Below are 21,703 nucleotides of genomic sequence, written 5' to 3' on the forward strand. Positions count from 1 at the left end.
GCCTTTGAGATGCTTCTCTTTGTGTTACCTCAAAATGCTGTGCTATATTGATTTTTGGTTTTGGTTGGTTTTTTTTCCTCTAAGGGGCTGAAAATTTCAGCACTAACCCTGAAGCCAAGTGAAATAATTGATTATCTGTTTTTACCTCCTCCTCAGTTATTTACCTCATGCCCTTCGATGGAGAAAGGGTGTGCTATTTCTAGATGACTTAGTGCAAAGTAGATCTTTGTTGAGTTTAAATATCAGTTTATATAACCTCCCTACAGGGTTATTTTTTGCATCCACAAGTTTATCTAATATGTCACGAGAGATCTTGTTCGAGAAATGTCATTTTACTCGTATTGAACCTATGGGTAATAAGAAAAGGAACAGATTTTGCCTATGCTCAGCAATTGAAAATCCTTAAGCAAATTATCTACAGGAGGACTTAGATGCATATTGGCCTTCTGTAATCTCATTAAGTGGCCTTGGGAATGCATTTTATATATAAAAGGTACATTCTGTTTGCAGGTTTTTGCATATATATTAATGGCAATGGCATTTTCATCTGTGTTTTGTCTTTGCCTTTGAGGCAAGAAATATGCTGGTCATTAATACTTTAAACCTCTGGGTATCATTCAGAATACAACATATGTTTTTCATTTGAGGGATTGCTCTTAGATAAGCTTTCTGCACTCCTATGTGTCATTTATTTTCTACAAGAATGTAAATGGATAGGTGGGGTGTCTGTCAAGAAAGTCTAATTAAGCCGAAGAATGTGAGATGCTGCCCACGGGTTTGCAGTATCTTTTGCTTTAGTAGGAAATCTTCATCTCTCTTTTAGGGCACATTCCAGGATGCAAAAATGATTCATGTGTCTTGGAAGTAAAGCTTTGGGAAGTTATCCCAAGTAGCCCAAGAGTGGGGTGAAACTGCCCCTTCCATTAGTTTCATAAATATTAATATCTTCAGAAGATCATCAAAGAGAAATTACAGTTTGAAAGAGTGGAAATTAAATACTGACTCCTCGCTTCTGGTTTGCGTTCAAGTCTTTGCGATGCAAAAGGGGACTTGAATCCAGAAGCATATCTGTGATTGCAATAACAAATTAGCGAAGAAGATTTAATCTGAGCCACATAATATGAAAAGATGTTTAGAGGGAACAAAGGCTGAGCTCAGAGATCTTGGCACAGACCTGATGCAGTGGAGTGGTGTGATTGGAGGGGAGCGGGAGAGATCTGAGAGTGAAGAACAGCCTGTGAATTAAGCCAAATAATTAAGTGATTTAAGCATTAATCCAGCCAACCCTCCAAGTTCATTCAGAGAAGCAAAACATATATCATTGCTTCTCTGGAGATTGTTGCAATGTCAAGGATTCAGTTTAGCCAGGACATTTAGACCTACCCTTGCATTAAAATAAAATCCTTAAATTTCTCATTGTCTGAAACTGATTGTATCTTCTTGCCTTTCAATAAGCTTCATTTAGTTGCAATTGCTCTGGCTTCAGAATCCTGAAATCAAATGAATTAATGAAAATGGAAAATCAGAACTCTTTCCTAATTAAGAACGAAGCTTTTCAAGGAATATGAAAGGATCTAATTTAGAGGAAGATGTTTGGAGAGCATGAAATGTGGCTTGAAGGAGATACATGTGCATTTAATATAACTTACTGAACCCAGCCAGATTTGTATTGACGGGAAACAAAAAGCGTCTGAAATGGGCTTTCTGTGATAGAATAATTTATGGGCTTTCTTGAAGCATTCTGAGTTGACTTTCAGTTCAGTGAAATGGGTGGCCATCTCGGCTTGCTTCCCAGTGGACACTACTGTATTTTCTGTTGTTTCTTTCCGTGTTGGTTAGCTGAACCATGGAAATATTGGGGCTGGCTACTGTTTTGGGTTTTGCTCTGAAATGCCTTTGTAACCTTTCTATATGGACCTACAGGAACTTCCATCCTGTGTCTGTCTCAGCTGCAAGGCGGTTTGGGGATGCAGGTGACACTGAAGGGATCTGAAAAGCAGGCAGGTGGCTCAGATAATGCCTGTAATGGGCATGGTGCATAATGGACTTAATTTGCTATTGGTCCTGAATCACAGTTCTCTTGATCTGCTGCTTCCCCAGCATACACAAATACACGGTGCATTACAGTTCCTGTGCACAATACACAGAGCTCATCTGCTTGTGACCCCCTCATTGTGCCAGGCAACTCCCACTGTGGAGATACGATCTGGAGGACGTGCTATTTCTTATCATTTCCATTTAGAAGTAATTATCATCATAATTCTTCTCCCCCACAGTGCACAGCACGCTGTGGGCTCCCCACAATTGTATGCTGCAATAATATAGTGCATAGACAGAGAGATGTTTCTGAAGAGGGTCAGGTTTGCTGTTCAGCTCTGTTAAAACACAGTGGATGTGTGGGTGGTAAAATGTAGAGCTATTAGATGGGAATGCTTGCTGAAAGTAAGGCAGGACAAAAGGAGTAAGGTGCATAAAGCATAATGGCAGTGGGTAGCTAATTGAAGTACAGTCTTTGACGCAGTCCATGCTTGACCTTGAGTGTTTGAGTACCTTGGAAGAACATGATGATGTAACCAAACCTCCTGTAAAAGGAGGTTACAAAAGGAGGTTTATTGTCCTTACAAAGAGGAGGAACTTTCCTTTCAAAGCTACGCCTAGTTGTAACGGGGTCTACTAAATTTACATGGGATAGGCCTCAAAGAGGTTCATGTACGTTTTAAATTGGCAGATATCAACAGCTGTTCATTCACATTATAATTACCCAGATTGCAAAGGACCATCTGCAAAGAGTTCTGCTCACTAACTAAGACTACCCAACCCCGCTGCAATTGCTTCCTAGCTGCCAGCTCTATTAAATTTTGTTTTGTAACAATTTACTACAGAACAGACATGTTTGTTTTCTTTGCACAGCCTTCCACGAAGCATTGTTTAAGCAGCACATAATCTATTCCAACAATAAGGTACTTTTTTGCTCCCATCTGTTTGATAGCAAAATGAACAGTTGTGATTCATACGTGCAGTGTAAATACTGTATAATGACTACGGGTTTACTTTGAGCAAATTCCAGGTTATTTCATTCCTGTGCCAGGTTTTAGTCCGTTCTTGAGCAAAGGAAAAATTGCTGATGCTGGGGCTGAACTTTTCAGGTGTTATTCATCCCTCTAACAGTGACCATCATTATCCAGAGGTGGTAGTAAAAGGCTACCATGAGCAGACCTGAGAGTGCAACAGGTACAAGGATGAGCTGCCACATGCTTCTTGCACCTCAAAGGCTGGACGGTTTTTAGTTGCTTTTTCTGTCTATAAAGTCATGTAGGCACTCCCTCAGGGATCACAGGGTTGAGTACTTCTGTTTTAACCTTTGGGGGTAATGCAATAAGGAAAAACAATATAGGGGATGATTAATTTTTTTAAGCAGACTCTTGGTTTTGGTTTTTATTATTCAAAAGACCTTTATATTTCCAGGTCTTTCAAAAAGCTAAAATCTTCATTGGTGCAATCAACTTCCTGCCCAACCTCTCTGGTGAGGTCCCAGTGTGTCAGAGGACAGGCAGGGCATGGTCTTTCCAGATTTTTTTGGGAATGGGTTGTGATAGCAAACTACACACCCTTCCATCAGGCTCAGATTAAAAAGAACCATCGCTTTTGAGCTGCTTCCAAGCTGAGGGCCTACCCTTTGTACTGGTGCTCTGAGTGGAAAGACTTGTGCTCCATGGAGCTGGGTCAGTATCTGAATGGCAAAATATGGTGACCTTAGATAGCTTTGAGGAGATAGTCCTTCAAAGTGATGGTGGGCAGCACCTTGAACAGGGGTCTGTTTTGGATACATCCCAATAAATCATATACTCCTGGAATTGTTTGGGTTGGAAGGGACCTTAAAGCTCATCCAGCTCCAACCCCTGCCACGGGCAGGGACACCTTCCACTAGAGCAGCTTGCTCCAAGCCCCTGTGTCCAGCCTGGCCTTGAGCACTGCCAGGGATGGGGCAGCCACAGCTTCTCTGGGCACCCTGTGCCAGCGCCTCAGCACCCTCACAGGGAAGAGCTTCTGCCTAAGAGCTCATCTCAGTCTCCCCTCTGGCAGGTTAAAGCCATTCCCCTTGGCCTGTCCCTACATCCCTTGTCCCAAGCCCCTCTCCAGCTTTCCTGCAGCCCCTTTAGGCACTGGAGCTGCTCTCAGGTCTCCCCTTCAGGAGCCTTCTCTTCTCCAGGCTGAATCAGCCCAGCTCTCTCAGCCTGGCCCCGGAGCAGAGCTGCTCCAGCCCTTGGAGCATCTCAAATGAGAGCTGGATAAAAGCATTGTGTATTTTTCATTATTTTTATTAGTTGTTCTTAATACAGAATTGAGTTCACAGTTTGGTGCAGTCATTTCCATTCAGTCAAAACCATATGTTGCTGCATTTTCCTTTCTTCCTTCCTTTGTGATTCATGAGTCTAACGAATCACCCTCTCCCAGATGCAGAGCAGACTCCTTGCAGGTCATCAGGCACGCAGAGAAGTGTAATAAATACACGCTGAATGCTGGTTTATGTTGGTTTGCATCCATCCTGCTTGCAAAGATACAGGAAGGGCTTCAATACCTTGCATTGGCTGGTTTGTGTTACAGCATGCATCTTTCTCCTAAACCACATCCTGAAAAGGAGGATAGAGGAGCTTGCTCCCAACCGGCTTTTTCAAAGTGTTGGCAACACCCGTCCCCTTTCTCATAACTCATTCCTGTTTGTTCTCTGAACTTGTTTTTAGGAATCTTTTGAGAGATTTTTGTTTCAAAGTGTGTCCTGACAGGGGTGTATTGATTTCTGACCTATTTTTAACCAATATAGTTCAGCAGATAATTGGATAGCTGCTTTAAAACCCAGAGCTGCCCAATTTGCACTGCTGAGATTTAATTAAAAAGAAAGGAAAAGCACATTTTACTTTCCTGTTTTTAATGTATAAAGTTGTGAACTTTCTGTTCGTCCCTGTTCAGCTAGCCAAGCGCACATAAATATGGTTTAGTGCAGCTTCAGTGCCTGATAATGAAAATAGGGTGTTAATGTTGAATTCAGCTTCCATGTCCAGCCTTTTGCTGGCACCAGAGAAATTCATAGCATAACAACTCGGCCTCAGAAGATGCAGTTTTCTTTAAAAGCATCAGACTTCTCTTGGATTTGCTCCTGAAATATTTGATCCATAATGCTATGACATTTTGAACATGGAAATTGGGAATACCTCACAAAAAGGATGCAGCTAAATTGTAAGCATGCTTTCCCTTTCCCAGAGTAGTCATTAGCTTTTTATTTCTGCATGGAAACCAGGAAACTGTGTGCTAGAGCTGTGTAGTTTTATTGATTTTTGGTCTGGCACAATTAACTTCTCAGTTTCCTCTTTCTTGAGTGTTATATGCTTGGATTTTTAACTCTGGGTAGGGATGCTGGGGCAACAATAAGGAGCAAGGAACTGTTAACTTAAACAGCCCTTTGATTCACAGGAGCTTTGGGAGGTGTTGCCAGATAACAGCTCTGATGGCCAGAGGCTGGGACTGCCGGTGCTGTAGAAGCAGCCCAAGTATTTGGGGTGTTTCTTTTCATTCTAATTGAAATTCTTTTTTAACTTATGAAGTCTGGTAAATTTTGGTTATTCCCAAGGGTGTCCCACTGCTCCTATTTTATGGATGGGGTTTCCTATTCCTGCAAGAGAAAGGGCAGAATTGCTGCTGCTGTTACCCTGTCCTGTTTTAGGACCTCATGTGTGATGGTTTCTGCTGTGTCATGTGGTGGGTAGCAGGTTACAAATAGCTGATTGGCAGGAAGTAGGAAAAGAAGAGGGTGGAAAAGCCTGGCTACCTCCAAGCAGTAGATTGACTTACTATACAAGGAGGAAAGAAAAAGAAGAAGAAAAAGAAATTCAAATTGGAAACTATGCCTTCCACATAGAAGAATCCTGCATCTATTTGTACAGTCAGAAAGAGGGAGTATGATCGTTCTGTTTCTCAAAGAATCCCTTTATTTGAAAGTTGGGAGCAAATGTGGAAGTTCTTTGGTTTCTTACGTTATTGGAGTGGCTGAGCCAATTTGTTAAGGGGTTGTGATTCTTTGCTATGCCATTAGAAAAAAACCCAAGTGCAAAACACCCTGTTCTCTTCGTTGCTACTCATTATATACAGCCAAGGGGATACATGCTTGTCCTTTGACAGTAAGGAAAGCACAGCTGAATCCACTGCCCTCAGGAACTTGAAAAACAGTATGAATTAAATGCTTATACTTTTCATGTCTGCATGAAACATCACTTTTGTTTGGAGGTGTTTGCACGAAACATAGCCTCTTGGGTTTCCTTCTAAACTAAAGCCAAAAGAAAAGGAAGAAATACATATTGATTTAAAAGCAATGTATGCCATTTATAATAGTTGTTGCTGATTGCAATTGTCTTAAATATATATACTTTGTAGACAGCTTGTATTTGTTGGATTGAATTCAAGTTATCATGGTTAAGGTTCCCTAGGTGGCTTTACTTCTTATAGGTTTTCCAGCTTTTCCCTCTGTGTATTAGAGGTACTAGAGGAGTAATACCAGCCCAAAGTTCTGATTCTTGTAAATATACCTTTTAGCTTGTGAAGGCACTAACACAGAGCATCATTGTGTGACAAATACGGAGGGAGGTAAAGGTATTTCCTATAAATAGCAGAAAACAGCAGAGAAATTATCTTTTCTCACTTACGCAATTTCTAATTCCTGATGTAAGCTCTTCAGAGACAAGAAAAAGCATCTAGATTTATGTGCAATGTAGCTATCTGATACACCTCAGAAGTCCTTTGTTTCCAGATTTATGCTTAAGAGATAACATAAACTTATGACCCTCACTTTCTTTGCGTTGGAATTTCTGTTTTCAAGAGCATAGAGGAGCAAGTAAATAAGGTCTGATCCTTAGGGTAACTGTTGGTGCTTTTTGCACAGTTTAAGACTCTGGATTAAAAAGCACTCCCGAATTATCCCCTGATAGAGTACTTTGGCTATCACATCATCAAGACTGGTTTGATGTGTGTTAATGCTGGGGGAAACCAAGTAACTGAAAAGCACCGGTCTTCGTTGCTTGTCTTTGGCCAGTTGTGAGTAGGTAATTTCTGCATGAAGGAGCTATGGGATTTAATTCCATTCTAAATACATGCTGATGGCTCAGAAACATATTCTGGTTTCTCCACATTAAGATTTCTTTTCCCTGTTCCTCTTGCTGTTTTCATGAACAAACATTGATTTGCTTCTGCATCCAACTGCCTTGTATAACACTGTGTTAAGCTACCATCCACGACCAGATACATATCTGAGTCAGGCTGGCTTTGCAGTAGCTGGTCAAAATAGATGACGCTCATCTCTTGCATCTCTGTTCTCTATGCATCCTATGGGAAAACTGTGCTTTGTTGCTGTGGTCTGATACAGCGATGACAAGCTTTGTGCAAGGCTGGAGTGGTTTCCAGTATCTCTTTTCCTGTGCTTGTCACTAACAATGTGATTTCTATTACTTTAAACTAAAGCTCAGGCAGCTATTAAATGTGACAGCTATAATGTTTTGCTGCATTTCTCTTTTTGCTCCATGTCGAATGTCAGGAGCCTTGTTGCATACAACTTATTGCAGTCCTTAGTTCTCCTTATAATTACCTTTTTTCCTTACCATTTTGCCAATTTTGACCCGTTTCAGACTAGGAATGTCTTAGCACTGAGCAGCTGGGACAGTTCTTGTAAACTGCTGCCTGGCATGTGGCTGTAGGTCAAATTCTCTGCCCAAGCAAAGTTGACCCTATTGCAACGCTGGCTTGAGCAAAGTTAATAGCAGCTCTGAAGGGACTGGAAACCACTTTGTTGGATTAAACAGACCTGCCTATTTCAGTCTACCATGCTAAGTTATAATTTAAAACTTTGAAACCAGAGAAGCAAAATCATCCCTTTTGGTTTTATTTCTTGTGCCGATCTCTACTCTCAGGTACTGGATTTGGACATCTAATATGGCAGAAAATGCATTTCTCTTTCCAAATGAATTAATGCTGCTCTTTTGAGGTTATTTATACCCTTTCCTTTGTCTATAGATATGTCATTTTCTTTCTATTATGTAATTGCTAGAATGTGTTTTAATTTAAAGTTGTATGTGCTAGTCTAACCCATGTATCTTAATCCAAGAAAATCCTTTATTCTTTAGAAAGAAAGTTGCAAAGATACATGGATTAGGACTGTCCACTCCATCAGTTTTCTATCTCTTCAAATCTAATAAGAAATGACTGAAACTATTCTATCCCAATCTCAACAGTGAGTATCAAGGGAAAAGCTCACAGCACTGCAGTGCTATCACAGTGCATGCCAGCTCCACAGCCAAAAGGAAAAGATGATCCAGCAATGATTAAGAGTTTTTCCTAGATTACTGTGCAGGAAAGTATGTTCAGTGACACCTTCTTTGTATCCAAACTCCAGAATGGGCATCCCACCAAGGGGCACAAATCTACTCCACATGGAAAGCTACTAGTATTTCAGGCATAAAAACTGGTTTTGTGGTTGGGGTATTTTTTTAGGCTATCTTATTATGTTTACTATAAAGTAGACACTGAAAGTATGAGAAGTTCAAAATCTGCTACTGAAGATTTGTATTCATGGTGTTGTGATAATACATGAGCACTAAAAGAGAAAAGTGTTATTGCTATTTTTTAGCCACTGCTCTTGTATTGCCTTGATGCCTTTACCAGAAGGAAGGTGCCTATTTCCTCACCTCTGTGTTTGGGAAGCATGCCTTTAAAACAGTTTACACAGCTATAGACAGGAGAATGGAACCTTTTGCCATGTTCTCTTTGCAGACACAAGTTGGAGGAAACGGATAGAAAGGGTAAGTGAAGCCCAGAAAGGTTGAGGTATAAGAGGTTAGCTCAGTGGGAGGGTTTTGCTGTTTCCACAATGAAATGCAGTCGTTCCAGCCAAGACACAGGTCCATGGTAGAAGCAGGTTCCCAACTAGATCTCCAGGTTCACAGGGGAATCCTCTAACCATCCTTTTTTTTCTCTTTGCATATGAAGGGCTGGAGATCAATGTCAGTTAAAAGGGAAAAAACCTAGAATCTTAGAATAGGTTGGGTTGGATCTTCAAGCTCATCCAGTTCCAACTCCCTGCAACAGGCAGGGATACCTTCCACCAGTTGGTTGTCCTTTAATTGTAATTTTAATTTCATTTTAAACTAGTTTAATGAAACAATTAATAGTACTTTAAAACCACGTCCTAGCTAAACTAATTTTTACTAGTGTATAGTGATTTTAATTCCACTGTAAGAAAGCAAGAGAACTTCTCTGACCCAGAAACAGCTATACTGTCCCTAGCTTCCCATTGTTCAAATAGTGCTTTATTCATTGTCTCTATCTGCTTTATCAGAGAGAATTCTCCCTTGGCCTTAACTTACTGTTTCACTAATTTCCTTCAGAAGATGATATTTCACTTAAGATCCCAATTCAAACCAACATCCCTCAGCAACCAAATGAGCAAGGAACAAGTTAATGGGGAAAAGGCTTTTCCTTTTCTGGTGATACCATTTGATGTAGATTTCATAAGTAAATCCCCTAACTAAGAGGGGAATGTTAAGGAGGGTACTACTTCAATCATGCTCAAGTCAGTTCTGCCTCTTACGACATCAGGGAACAGTTTGTGTGCATTGATGAAAACTTCTCTTATGCCACAAAAAACACTGCCAGAAAGCAAGCAGCAAACTGTAGTTTAAGTGTAGAAAGAACTAGAAAGCATAAATCTGTGGAGAAAAGATAGAACCATATGAAATTATTCATTATCGAATCATGGAATAGTTAGGGTTGGAAAGGACCTTAAGATCATCCAGTTCCAACCCCATGTTTTAAATACTGCTGTTCTCACAAGGTTCACTTTACATTCGTATTTGATAATTTTAAAGGGATCATGTGAGAATAAACCATGATATCAGCATGGAAATTATTTTCTGGGGTTCTTAAGAAAGCCTTATAACAAGTGGTTCTTTCTGAAGCTGAGCAGAAGAGTTTGTGCCCTCCCAGTGTGCTTTCTCAATTATTCAGAATAGAAAACACAAAGCAGCAACCTAGTATCTGTATTCATAGTTTTGATGATATTGATTGTAAGGGGAGAGTGTTCTGGTGCTTCATGAGATTCCAAATGAGCTTCGAAGATCTTGTAGCAGAACTGTGCAAATACTTTTGATGGACACTCTACCACCACTGCAACAAAACTAAAGTAAAAGATCTGGGTTCATTGCACAAGCGTGCACACTAAACAAGGAAGAAAAAACCCACCCCAAAACCAAACCTAAAATGCCCTTTCTGAATGATATTTTTCTTTCACATTAGAAATGTATCATGTTACGTGCTTACATGTTTCAAATCACCATACCACCTGTAATTTTTATTGTATTTGTGCTTATGGCTGCCAGTCAGAACAAGAAAAAGTATTGTTTCATCTCTTCCCAGAAGGCAAACAAGGAAATGAGCCATTTGTCTGAAAGACAAATCTATGGTAAAGCAAGAATCTGAACCTGGGTCTCATGCAAAGCAGCCCAGCATCCTAACTGGGGACATTACTGTGCTCCATACTAAGAAGTTTCAGCTTCAGGAATTCTCTGGGAGATGGTTTTGTCTTGTAGAAGCCTGTTTTATCCTGCAGCTGCTTTTTTAACTTACGACTTACTGACATCAATTGCCTATCAAATAAGTACCACTGTGAACTCATGAATAAACACAGTTATCATTTACATATTAACAGAGGCCCTTTAGCTGAAAAGAATCCATTAGCGCTACTGCAATATCTTAATTATTTACTGTGTTCTATTGTAATTAATTGTATTTTAGTCTCTCAAAACTCTATAGTATGTGTATCTTATGGGGTTTGGAACCGATGCACTAATATTACAGTGGTAATCAACACTGCTTCTAAATATTCATGTCAATAAATAACTCCCATGTGTTTGCCAAATGCCAAGGATAGTCTGAAGCATTTATTTGCCATTCTGGTGGGATCTAGTTCCTGCAGCGTGCACATAGATGCAGAATTTCAATAGTGTTGCTATTGTGCATGAAGAGGATGAAAATACCTTTTAATTTGCACAAGCAGTGGGGCAGGACACTTAGAAGAAGGCAATAGTGCCTCAGTCACAATCTGTGCTTAATCATACCCGAGAGCACTGGGGAGCCGTCAGCTCTTTTTCTTCATTATAGCAAAATCACTATTTTGTTTAGTCTACGACAGCCCTCTCTTAAGTTCACTTTTTAATAAATATCTCCATTTTTCCGTATCATTTAAAACCCATTGCACTGCATGGGCGGGGTGCTCCAGCAAGGCACCGCTGTAGCAATCACATATTCAGACACATTTCTCAATAAACCAGTTAAATGCTATAACCCAAAAATGGTCCTGCTTCAGATCTGCAATTGGCTGACATAAATCTTGAGGAGAACTCATTGCATGTGAAGAGGAACAACTGAGCTACTGTTGGAATTTCAAAACAAGGAAATAGTGTCTCGCAATCCAGTAAGTTTGTTTAATGAAATGTAAGTTAAGTGTAAACAGTCTTAAAAATATATGAGTTCAGCCTTTTGGAGTAAGGGTAACTTGTAAACTGTGCTTTCTTGTTTGAAGCAGTTTTAAGAGCCTGTGTAGGTGCACTGCCTTTCTCCAAACAAGTGTTGGAGCCTCCACTCCCTTCTGCCTCTGAGGTCGAGTGGATCACAGAATCATAGAATGTGTTTGAAGGGACCTTAAAACTCATCCAGCTCCAACCCCTGCTGCGGGCAGGGATCCCTTCCACTAGAGCAGCTTGCTCCAAGCCCCTGTGTCCAACCTGACCTTGAACACTGCCAGGATCCCAGACCTTTCTGCTGCTCTTCCACAGCTTCCAAAAAATTAGTGGATTTACCTGCAGATGCTTGAGATGGAAAAGAACTTCTTCTATAATCAGGAGAACAGCAATATGAAGATCACATGCAGTCATGATGGTGCTGAAAATGCAACCCAGATGTCCTGATCCTTGCTCCATGCTGTCGTGCAACTGGGATTTCTGTGTGCTTTGCTATCGATGTCTTGTTTAGAAAATTCTCTTAAATACTTCTATACATGCAAATACTTTGCCTATTGTTCTCATGGAGATAGTTGATCATACTGTTGACCTTATTTCTAATTCCTCCGATGCCAATTCTGTTATTTTAAGCTAAAACTTAATCATACCTTTTGAAAAAATTAAAATATCTAATAAAATATTTAGCTGCTTATAGGGAATAGTTCAGTGTACTTGTAATTTACATTTAGTTTGTATGATGGTCTTAGTTCTACATGCAAATATTTAGCATGCTCAGCCTTAAGGGAAAAAGTGTTTCTGCTGTAGCCACCCTGCTGAACGTGATCACAGTACTACAAGCCTCCCTTGATGCAGCAGGGATTAGCTTTGAACATGGATATCTTAAGCTGAAAATGGTCATGAGAAGCCTGGACCTGAACACCTGTAGCTCACTTAATATAAATTGAAGAGGAAGACTGAGAATCAATAAGGTTTTATATTTGTGTTTAACGTAGCTTTGCTGGAAGCGGTGGCTAAAGAGCTGTGACGCCACAAAATCTTCTCTTTGTACCTTCTTGCTCCTGCCAAACAGGGCCTGATCCTGCAATGACAATGTGTACCCAGCATCTTGGGTGCAAGATGACAGGCTCTGGGTTTGGCCTCAAGCAACTCTGTTTTCCTTTTTCAGAATCACCCAGCACTGCTGCAGTTTGTAATACAAGCCGAAAGCAAACATCTAGTCATCAATCTGGAGAGGAATGAGTAAGTACCCTTGTTGCATGTTCACTTTGTACTGGAGGCTCTCAGAGAAGGGTTGTAATTTAAAATTGATGGTTTGAGAATAACCTGGGGGGAAGTTTGTTACTCATGGAACAGAGCCCTAACAGTGAGCTCTGCTCCAGTGCATATTTGCACACTGTTTATAGGGCAAGAATCTCTGTGGTCATCTGCATTTATGTGGGACTGAAAATGGACATGTTGCCCCTTGGTGTTTCTTGTTGATCATTATTTTTATTTGATTTGGATTTGTTCTCCTTTACTTTGGTAAGCCCTTTTATTTACAGTAATGGGGAAAATCCTACAGTCTTTGGAAGTTTTCCTTGGTGGACTTATCCCTCCTAGTACTGCCTTTGACTATGGTTGCCTCCGTATGCGGCCATTGATGTCTGCTCAGGAAAGACAAGTCAAGGATTTGGGTTTAACCTCCTTTTAAACAGGAGCTCTCTGGGTTTGCTGTCAAAGGGGTGGTTAAGGGATGGTTGTGCTGTTCACAGCACCCATAACCAAAGCTGAGCCTGAACCAGCTGTGGGCTATAGCTATTACGTCTTCTTCCATGTGCTCTTCACAACTCCCACCTATGTCCGTCAGCTTTCAGAGGGGGTTACCAGGGGCTGATGCAGAGGTGGTCCCACAGGCAGAAACCCTGCAGAGTTTTTACAGAGGGCTACAAAACCATATAGAAATGAAGTCACTTCTCTGGAAGTACCTGACAAATAGAGCCGAAGTCATCAAAGTCTTAATCTGCCTTCTCAAACTGCTTTTCCTCTAAGAGCATCTCAAGAATATATTGTGGGAAACCAGACCAGGACAAGTACATGGTGCTTGTCAAAGGAAAAGCAAGGATCAACTCAGAGAAAACTTTATGAATGTCAGCCAGGATCTTTGTGTTCTGTAGGTTTCCCTGCTGTGAAATCAAAGCAGCGGAGAGATTTTTTTGCTGTAATAGAGAGACCATAGACGTAAGTGCTGCAGCTTTGTAAGTTAACAGGAAGGAATGTGCACGTGAAAGCAACTGTCCGAGGGAGGCCGAGTACATGCTGCCTCACGCCAGTGATGGACAACTTCAATGGAATTGTGTGGGGCACCTCTTTAGGCCTCTGTAATAAAACAACACAAAGTTCTTTTTATTTCCAGTTATTTGGATGAACCCCAAAGTTACCCAGCTGTGATAAAGTCCAGTTCAGTTTATTATTCATCATCAGGCTCAAATCTTCAGTTTTCTTTACATTATTTTTAGTGCTCCTTAGTTGTTCATTTCCTATTCTTGAAGGGTGTATAGATCCCCCATGCATAGGTTGCTTTGTTTCAGTAATGAGAGGGGTATTTAATTCCTTTAGTAAACGGGGATTTAACTTTATATTCCCTTAATCTTTGTCAAAGGGTGTGCCTTGCTTCAGGAATGGGAAGTATGCAGCAATTGAGGAAACTATTTACATTCCATGTCAGCGATTAAAAGAGCATAAAACTGCTAATACAGGCTGTGCTGAACATACCCAGCTCTCTTGCACCTGTAATAAAGGCACCTTAGAAAACAGTAAGATGCAATCTCCAGCTTTTTTTAGAAGCAGGACATGGAAGTACAATACATTAACTCAGTGGACATCTGTCTGACTAATCAGATTTGGAGATGTTGAGAAAAAAATGGTATTTATCAGTTATTATTTTTTAGTTTACCTATCTCTGTGTCAGGGTGTCCACCTGAAGATTCACATTCTAGAAGAGCTGTGTATGGTGTTAACAACATGAGGTTCCTCTTCTTAGCAGGAGCTTCTAAGTAATAGTGAAAAAGAATGCCCAGGTGAGAGGAGAGAATGGATTTCTGCAGAGCAGAGGATGGGGAATAACAGTGGGTGGCAGCAGGATAGATTGGGTCTAAGGTCCAGTCTCCAGAGGATGAAAAGGACATCAGATATCTGGAAAAGGGAGCAGTCCTTCCACACAACAAGTCCTAGTGAGGACCAGCAGATGTACATACAGACAGCCTGCTCCATCTTCCTGATGTTGGCATGAAACATGCAACTCAAATATCTCGAAAGCATCGATGCTGAGCATTGGAGTAACCATTAAATTGGCATGCTTCAGGCAGAAGTGCTAAACACAAACATCTTTTCTTGAGTAATAAGTGACAACACACATGAAGCCCTGATAAGTGTGCTGTTATTGTACTGTAATTTCATGTCAAACATGTTATTCCTTGGAGAATGATGGGGGTGGAGGTAGATAGGACCCCTAAAATACATAATTTCTGCATTGGGTCATGCATAAAAAAACTGGATGTGATTTTCCATGGTTAGTAGAAACAGCTGCTTTGAGTAGTCTTGACATTAAACTCCATTTCTTGAAAACCTTAGAGATTTTCCAAACTTTGAGTTGTATTTCGAAACGTGATTCAGATGCATTAGGCAGCCCCAAGTGGGGAGTGATGTGTTAAACCATCTGTTATCTATGGAACTATTTAATGTCAGTTTGGTGTTTTCTGATATTTAGACTCAGCAAGATGTGTTCACATGTACTGGGCAAGATATTGTTAGTTCTGGGAGAGTTGCTGGTACCTAACTTCACAGCTTAGGGTTTAAAGTCTCTTCTATGGTTTCCAGCTGTTAGGATTACTTTTGTGCATATTCATTAAATGCTCTAGTGATTAATTTTCAGGCGTTGCACATTTGTTATTGCAAAACCAAAGTTATTCGCCATGAACTCAATTTGTCAATTGTAGAAAACCTGCCAGGGAGCTTCTGTTGCAAGCACATTTCTTACTATGATTTAGGTGCAAAATACGATTGCACTCTCAAGAACCTTACACTCTGTAGTACCTTAAATGTTTTAGAAACACTTGTCACATGGAGAGCTTTCCAGAACCAGCAAATCATCCATCAGCTGAAGAGTAAACCGCTCTTCCGAGCAGCTGACCGTACTGGTGTGCGTTACATCAATACAGCCGAGGCACGTCTGTTGTGCAAGGGACATTAATGTATGCATGTAGAAATGACTTCAAGTTGATTGCAGCATGTGGGTCTTGCAGGAAAGTAGGCTTACTATTGTGTAAATGACAGAAAACCCCTTCAAGATTACATCTGAGTTGGAGAGGGGAACAGTATGTGACTACTGGCCATTTTTCTACAACTGGAAGCATTTTACGCTCTGTCAGAAATAGGTCTGTGTACAGTGAAGTCCTGAAGTGTTCAGTTAACTTTAAACATATGAGTAAGCCAGGTAAAGCCAGTGGAATGATTTTCAAAGTTAATTTCATGCTTAACTGATTTGCTGACAAAGGTTATAATTATGAATGTCAAAGAAATATAACTTTGAACAGACGTTAGAGAGCTTTTGCTGTGCTGACTCCTGTTTATAGCGGAGTCTGTGGCAGATAGAGATAAAAAGAGGAGATAAGTTGAGAGCAGGTGAAGACATGTATAGAGGTAGGATGGCTTTGCCCTAAGGGCATTGGCATTGGCAACATCTCAGGTGTGTCCTGGACAGTTTCCTTCTGGTGGGACTTTGCTGACCAGCTTTGCAAAGGGAGCAGTAAGGGTGCCATCAGTGCGATTGTGGCTGACCCCGCCACTGGTCCAGGGCAACATGGATATGGAATGGACAATCTCAAGTATTTTAGAGAACTAGAGTTCACTGTTCATTTCCCCAATACTTTGTGCTCTTTCTTGTCAGGTTTATAGCACGACCTTTAACAAAGCAATATAAAAAGGGGAATATATGAGATTGGGTCGCTGCCTTTTATTCCCTCAGTAAAAATTCTTCTATCTTAGCAGGAAGCAAAATCCACCCCAGGCTTTTGCATGGTGTAAGTCTCCATCTTTTCCTTTAAATCCCCTAGTATCCCAGAGATCTCCAGAAGTTCAGAGCATCTCTTGACTGGCCCCCTTGCATGGTTACTACTTCTACGTGGAGACTCAGTACCAGGGATGTATTGGGATGTTAAGGTCCGGTATTGAAGGGCACTTTGCAAGCTTAACTCCAGGAAGCATTCCAGTTTCCAGCAGCATTCCCTGGGCCTGAAAGGCAAGCTATAAGTGTCTTCATGCATAGTGCTAATTCGCCCTGTTCCAGTGAGGCTTTGGTGTTCAGAAATCTTTTGTATTCTTTCTTGGTTAAAAGAAAAGAAGTAGTTTTCTCTTCTTTGCTGCCTGACCTTCCTGAATAGGAGCAGTGATTGGTGTGCAAGTGACATTCTAGCTGCATTAATTTAGCAGGGAAACAGGGAAATAACCCATTGCCAGTGCCAAAGAAAATAGCTGACAAAATTTGTTAATGAATTGACACGCTTATACGCAATCAATGGTTTGAAATACAGCTCAAGGAAACAAATCTAAGCACACAAATACCAAATAGAGGAACGGGACCTGTCAGAATATGTTTGCTATTATAATTGTGTGCTGTAACTTAGCCAAAAAGCTGTGACCCCAGAGTGTTTTATCTGTGAATGCTGGAGCTGGCAGCTGTACTGCAACGTTTCAGCATGAGCTGACAGTTGGGATTTCACTTTAATTGAAGTAAAAGTTCCACTTTAATGGAAGTAGCACTTTTTCCCTTCTGTAATAGCAACAAATGGTCTAAACCACACCGAAATGTGAAGATTCAGCTACCACAGCTCCAGTAACATGGTATTAACACATGGCTGTAAGGGTACTGGCATTTGCTATGGTTTTGTGGTATAAGGATGGCAAATTTAGTGTGGGCATTGAGGTAACCAAGATTTGTTCTGTAATTGAGTATTAGCATAGGATGGTATTAGCAATGGTAACTGAGGTTGTGCGGCTGGGGCTACATTTGGCTGTGCCATTTTGGAGCTGTGTGTTGGAGTGAACGGGATCAGCTCCACCAGGATAAAAAACTGCTGCTTTCTTGATCGCTTTTCCTCTCCTTATGTAAATGGAAAACAAAAAAAGAAAGGAGCAATAAGAGGAGATGTATACGTGCTGACACAATATGCTGGAAGTGGAGAGGATAAAAATGACTGGGATTTGTATTCTGGAGACCTTCTTGTGGCTGAATGTCATCAGCTTTAATTTGGTCAAGCTTCTTCTCTTCCCATGCCCATAAAACAGTAAGGCAAATGTTGTGTGCCAGCTCCCCTGGAGAGAAGGGAGGACTGTGTCCTATTCTTCAGTATGAGGGTGCTGAGGCAGGGGCACAAGGTGCCCAGAGAAGCTGTGGCTGCCCCATCCCTGGCAGTGTTCAAGGCCAGGTTGGACACAGGGGCTTGGAGCAAGCTGCTCTAGTGGAAGGTGTCCCTGCCCGTGTAGTGCAGAACTACAAACTTAATTCCTATATATAAAAACAAACTAGTCTGATGGGTAGGACAGGTACTGTTTTCTCTGCACAAATGTTTTGCTGAGAATAGTACTTTCCAGAGCTGCATCAGTTGACAGCTTTGAACCAAGTTAACACAAGGTTTTGCTTGCTCAGTGTCTGTCAGTCACAGCAACCCCTCAAGCTGTGTCTACCGATTAAATACATAACAATAATGGAGAGAGAAATATACTTGCTGGTGCAATAAATAAGTGCCTGCTTTAGACTTCGCTCTCTACATCATATCCTACAGCAGAAGGGTATTCTATTTGCAGGACTGTGTTTAATCTCCCTTCGTACTGCAGAATGTGCATTCACTGCTCAGCATTTCACTGCTCAGCTGAGAGGTCGAGGAGGAGGGCTGGCTCTCAGAAGCCAGTAGGATTCTGTGTTCCCCCCTCCTTCAGGCAGGCTGGGATCATCACGATCGCAGTGATGCTGAACACACAAGCAACATGTCATCATCTGGGACTGCCAAATGAATAATTAGGGGAGAGACAGGAGAGAAAAGCAACTTTCTGGAAACCTTGCAATCTCCCACTGGTAGTCCTGTGCCAGCCCATGTGGTGCAGCAGTGTTACATGGAAGAGGAAGTACTGAACTTTGCCTCGCGTTATCCCATGCCCCATCATTACCTGGGGTGTTTGGTCTTCTGTTCACAATACATGTAAAGGTGCCCAAAGCCAAACGCAAGAAGATTCTCCTGCTTTCCAGAAACATTGGTGAGTATTGTTTTCTGGCTTCAGAAACACAGGTAGAGTGAGTAAAGGAGTTTTCAAGTCAAAATTGAGCCTGAACAAGGCTCTGCTCTTGTGAGACCTCACCTGGAGCATTGTGTGCAGTTCTGGTGTCCTCAACATAAAAAGGACATGGAACTGTTGGAACAAGTCCAGAGGAGGCCACGAGGATGATCAGGGACTGGAGCACCTCCTGTATGAAGACAGGCTGAGAAAGTTGGGGCTGTTCAGCCTGGAGAAGAGAAGGCTGCGTGGAGACCTCATAGCAGCCTTCCAGTATCTGAAGGGCGCCTATAAGGAGGGACTCTTCATTAGGGACTGTAGTGACAGGACAAGGGGTAACGGGTTAAAACTTAAACAGGGGAAGTTTAGATTGGATCTAAGGAGGAAATTCTTTCCTGTGAGGGTGGTGAGGCACTGGAATGGGTTGCCCAGGGAAGTTGTGAATGCTCCATCCCTGGTGGTGTTCAAGGCCAGGTTGGACGAAGCCTTGGGTGCCGTGGTTTAGTGTGAGGTGTCCCTGCCCATGGCAGGGGGGTTGGAACTGGATGATCTTAAGGTCCTTTCCAAACCTAACTGTTCTATGAGTCTATGATTCTATGAACCTGCTTTTCATGAATTTTCTATTAGATATTCTCCCTTTGATGCTCAGTCCCAGGAGTCCAGTGTCTTTGAATAAGAACAGATAGGTGACAGTGCTTCCAGCATCTCTAGAATTAGTCTTTCTCCATCTAGTGCCATTTTGCTGGCACACACTCGCTTCCTCGGATCTCAGGACCTCCTGAAGGCTTTGCAGGAAGAAGGACATTGTTGCCTTCATGGAATTCTATAGGGAAAGATGCCAGCCATTTAATTTGCTTACTGTGTTCACTGGTTCATGTGTTTATTTTTAGAGGGTTAGTAAATACCGAGTACACTGCAGTACAGTTCCTCAGATGAATTCTCCATTATTTTATGTTGCACGTGGAAATGAAGTATTCCAAAGGAGCAGTTCAGTTCTGCTCCTAATCCTTGTCTGGGAACCTGATCAACAGCATCCCCGCCAGGCATGGGGGCTGGGCACAGCACGTGCATCCCCAAAGCACAATTACACATCTGTGAGGAGGAAGTCCACCGTATTGTTCTCCTAAAACACATGTATTTTTATACAGCGGACTATCTATATGTGAGATTGCTGCTGCTATTGGCAGCTAATGTATTGTGGCCCATTCAGGTAATCATCATCCCATCTCCGAGCTTGCATTCCTAGGATTGTAGCTGGGTGGTGGATGCAACAGAAGGGAGATAACAGCAGGAGGAGAACGACCATGTCCTGTCAACACATTTCCATGTCAGTACATAGTGGAAAAAAATCACAACAGTGAAAAAGAAGAAGCAAGGTGCAAGTATTTGAGGTTCTTTTTAACCTTCTGTTTTGTTGTGATACTTAAGATTCATATCCTCAAGCTTTTCTGCTCTGTTATAATTTGAAAGGAGAAGAAACCCAAACACAAGCGCTAACAATATTGTCACAGTCATGGTTAAATCTTAAAGGTTTGGCAGCTTTGCTGTGCTGTGGTCATGGAGTTTAGATACATGAAGGTCCAAGGAGACTTTTTTGCCTTCTCCCCACACTCTGCCCCAAGTGATTTGTGTATCAAGGTCCTGGGACACGGTTCGATATTCCTGTAGCCTTAAAAGAACAAACGTTTATGTAGAACTGAGTGCAGGAATTTTTTGAAGGGGCTGAAGAGAAATTAGTCATCCTGCTCTCGTGGAGAGCTCATACCTTAGTTTCCTTTAAAAATCTCAGTCGGGATTTGAGTGCAGAGACTTTCACATAAATTCCGCTCTAATCTGGCTCTTTTCCCCTTTGTTTCCTTTCTTCCTTCTTTCTTTTGTTCTTTTTCTTTTTTGCTCTTTTTTTGCCCTTTTCTGAAACTCCTTTGAGAGTGATTTCCAGGTGTATATAAATTTCCATAGACAAAGTAGGGCAGCCTTGAGCACTTCAAGCTTTTCTGTTCTGCTTTTCCTTTCTGGTCAGGGGTGCAGGTAAAAAAGCCAAGGTGCACAGACCCCTCTCTGAAAATACTGTAGTCCTCCTGTCTCACAAAATACAGGGAAAGAGGAGGAAGAAACAAATACCCTGGGTCGACAGGAGGAGACTGCGATTCCTGGATGTTTTTTGGGCACGAACCGACTCAACATAACTGATGTAACGGCTTCTCCTACATTTTTTGAGAGAGGCGTATATGACTCAGGCAGCAGGCATGTCTGCAGAGCTGCTGTGCTGCAACAGCTGTTTCTCTGCATCTGCTTAGGGAAGGTTTTCCTCTTTTGAATGAAAGGAAAAGAAAAAAGGTAGAAGAAGAGTAAGAAAAAGGAAATTAAGAAAGAAAGAGAGAAAAAGCTGGTCTCAAGGTCCTTAAGAGCAAGAATCTCCCCTATAGGGCCGCATTCAGAGGAGAAGCAGATACTTTCCTGGATGCTAAATGTGAGACTCTTTCCAGCAAATGTCAGTTCCTTTCCAAGTGACAGAGCAGTTTCTCAGGGCTGCAGAGGATGGCAGAAAGCAGTGCTGAAGGAATAAATACCGGCTTGCAAAGCACAGGAGGTGCTTGCGCTGCCTCCAGCTCTGCAAGCCCCAGGCCAGGTCCATTCAGTTCCCCTCCACCGGTTGGCCGGCTGGGAAATAGGGCTCATCCTATTTATTTATTTCATTTCCCTCAAGCAGAGCCTTGAGGATTAATTTGTTCGCATTTTGAAGATGAAAAGCAGCATATGAGCACTAAGTATTGCAATATCAGCCAAGAGGGATGATTCAAAAAGCAGAGTCTATATGAAGAGGCTGAGTGTGGAGGAAATAC

The 21,703-nt window shown here is 41.6% G+C and overlaps 1 protein-coding gene across 1 annotated transcript in view; it reads left to right on the plus strand.

The window, feature by feature from the left end:
* Positions 1 to 21,703, plus strand: part of ADAM12 (ADAM metallopeptidase domain 12) — a 188,176-nt gene that overhangs the window by 37,261 nt on the left and 129,212 nt on the right. Inside the window, exon 3 of the mRNA XM_057408684.1 lies at positions 12,721 to 12,794. Coding sequence (XP_057264667.1) covers positions 12,721 to 12,794 — 74 coding nt within the window. The remainder of the gene's footprint in view (positions 1 to 12,720; positions 12,795 to 21,703) is intronic.

Source organism: Pezoporus wallicus, unplaced genomic scaffold (genome assembly GCF_028554395.1).
Source record: "Pezoporus wallicus isolate ANWC-B61680 ecotype Strahan unplaced genomic scaffold, APGP_CSIRO_Pwel_v1 contig_13954, whole genome shotgun sequence".
NCBI classification, from domain to species: Eukaryota; Metazoa; Chordata; class Aves; order Psittaciformes; family Psittacidae; genus Pezoporus; species Pezoporus wallicus.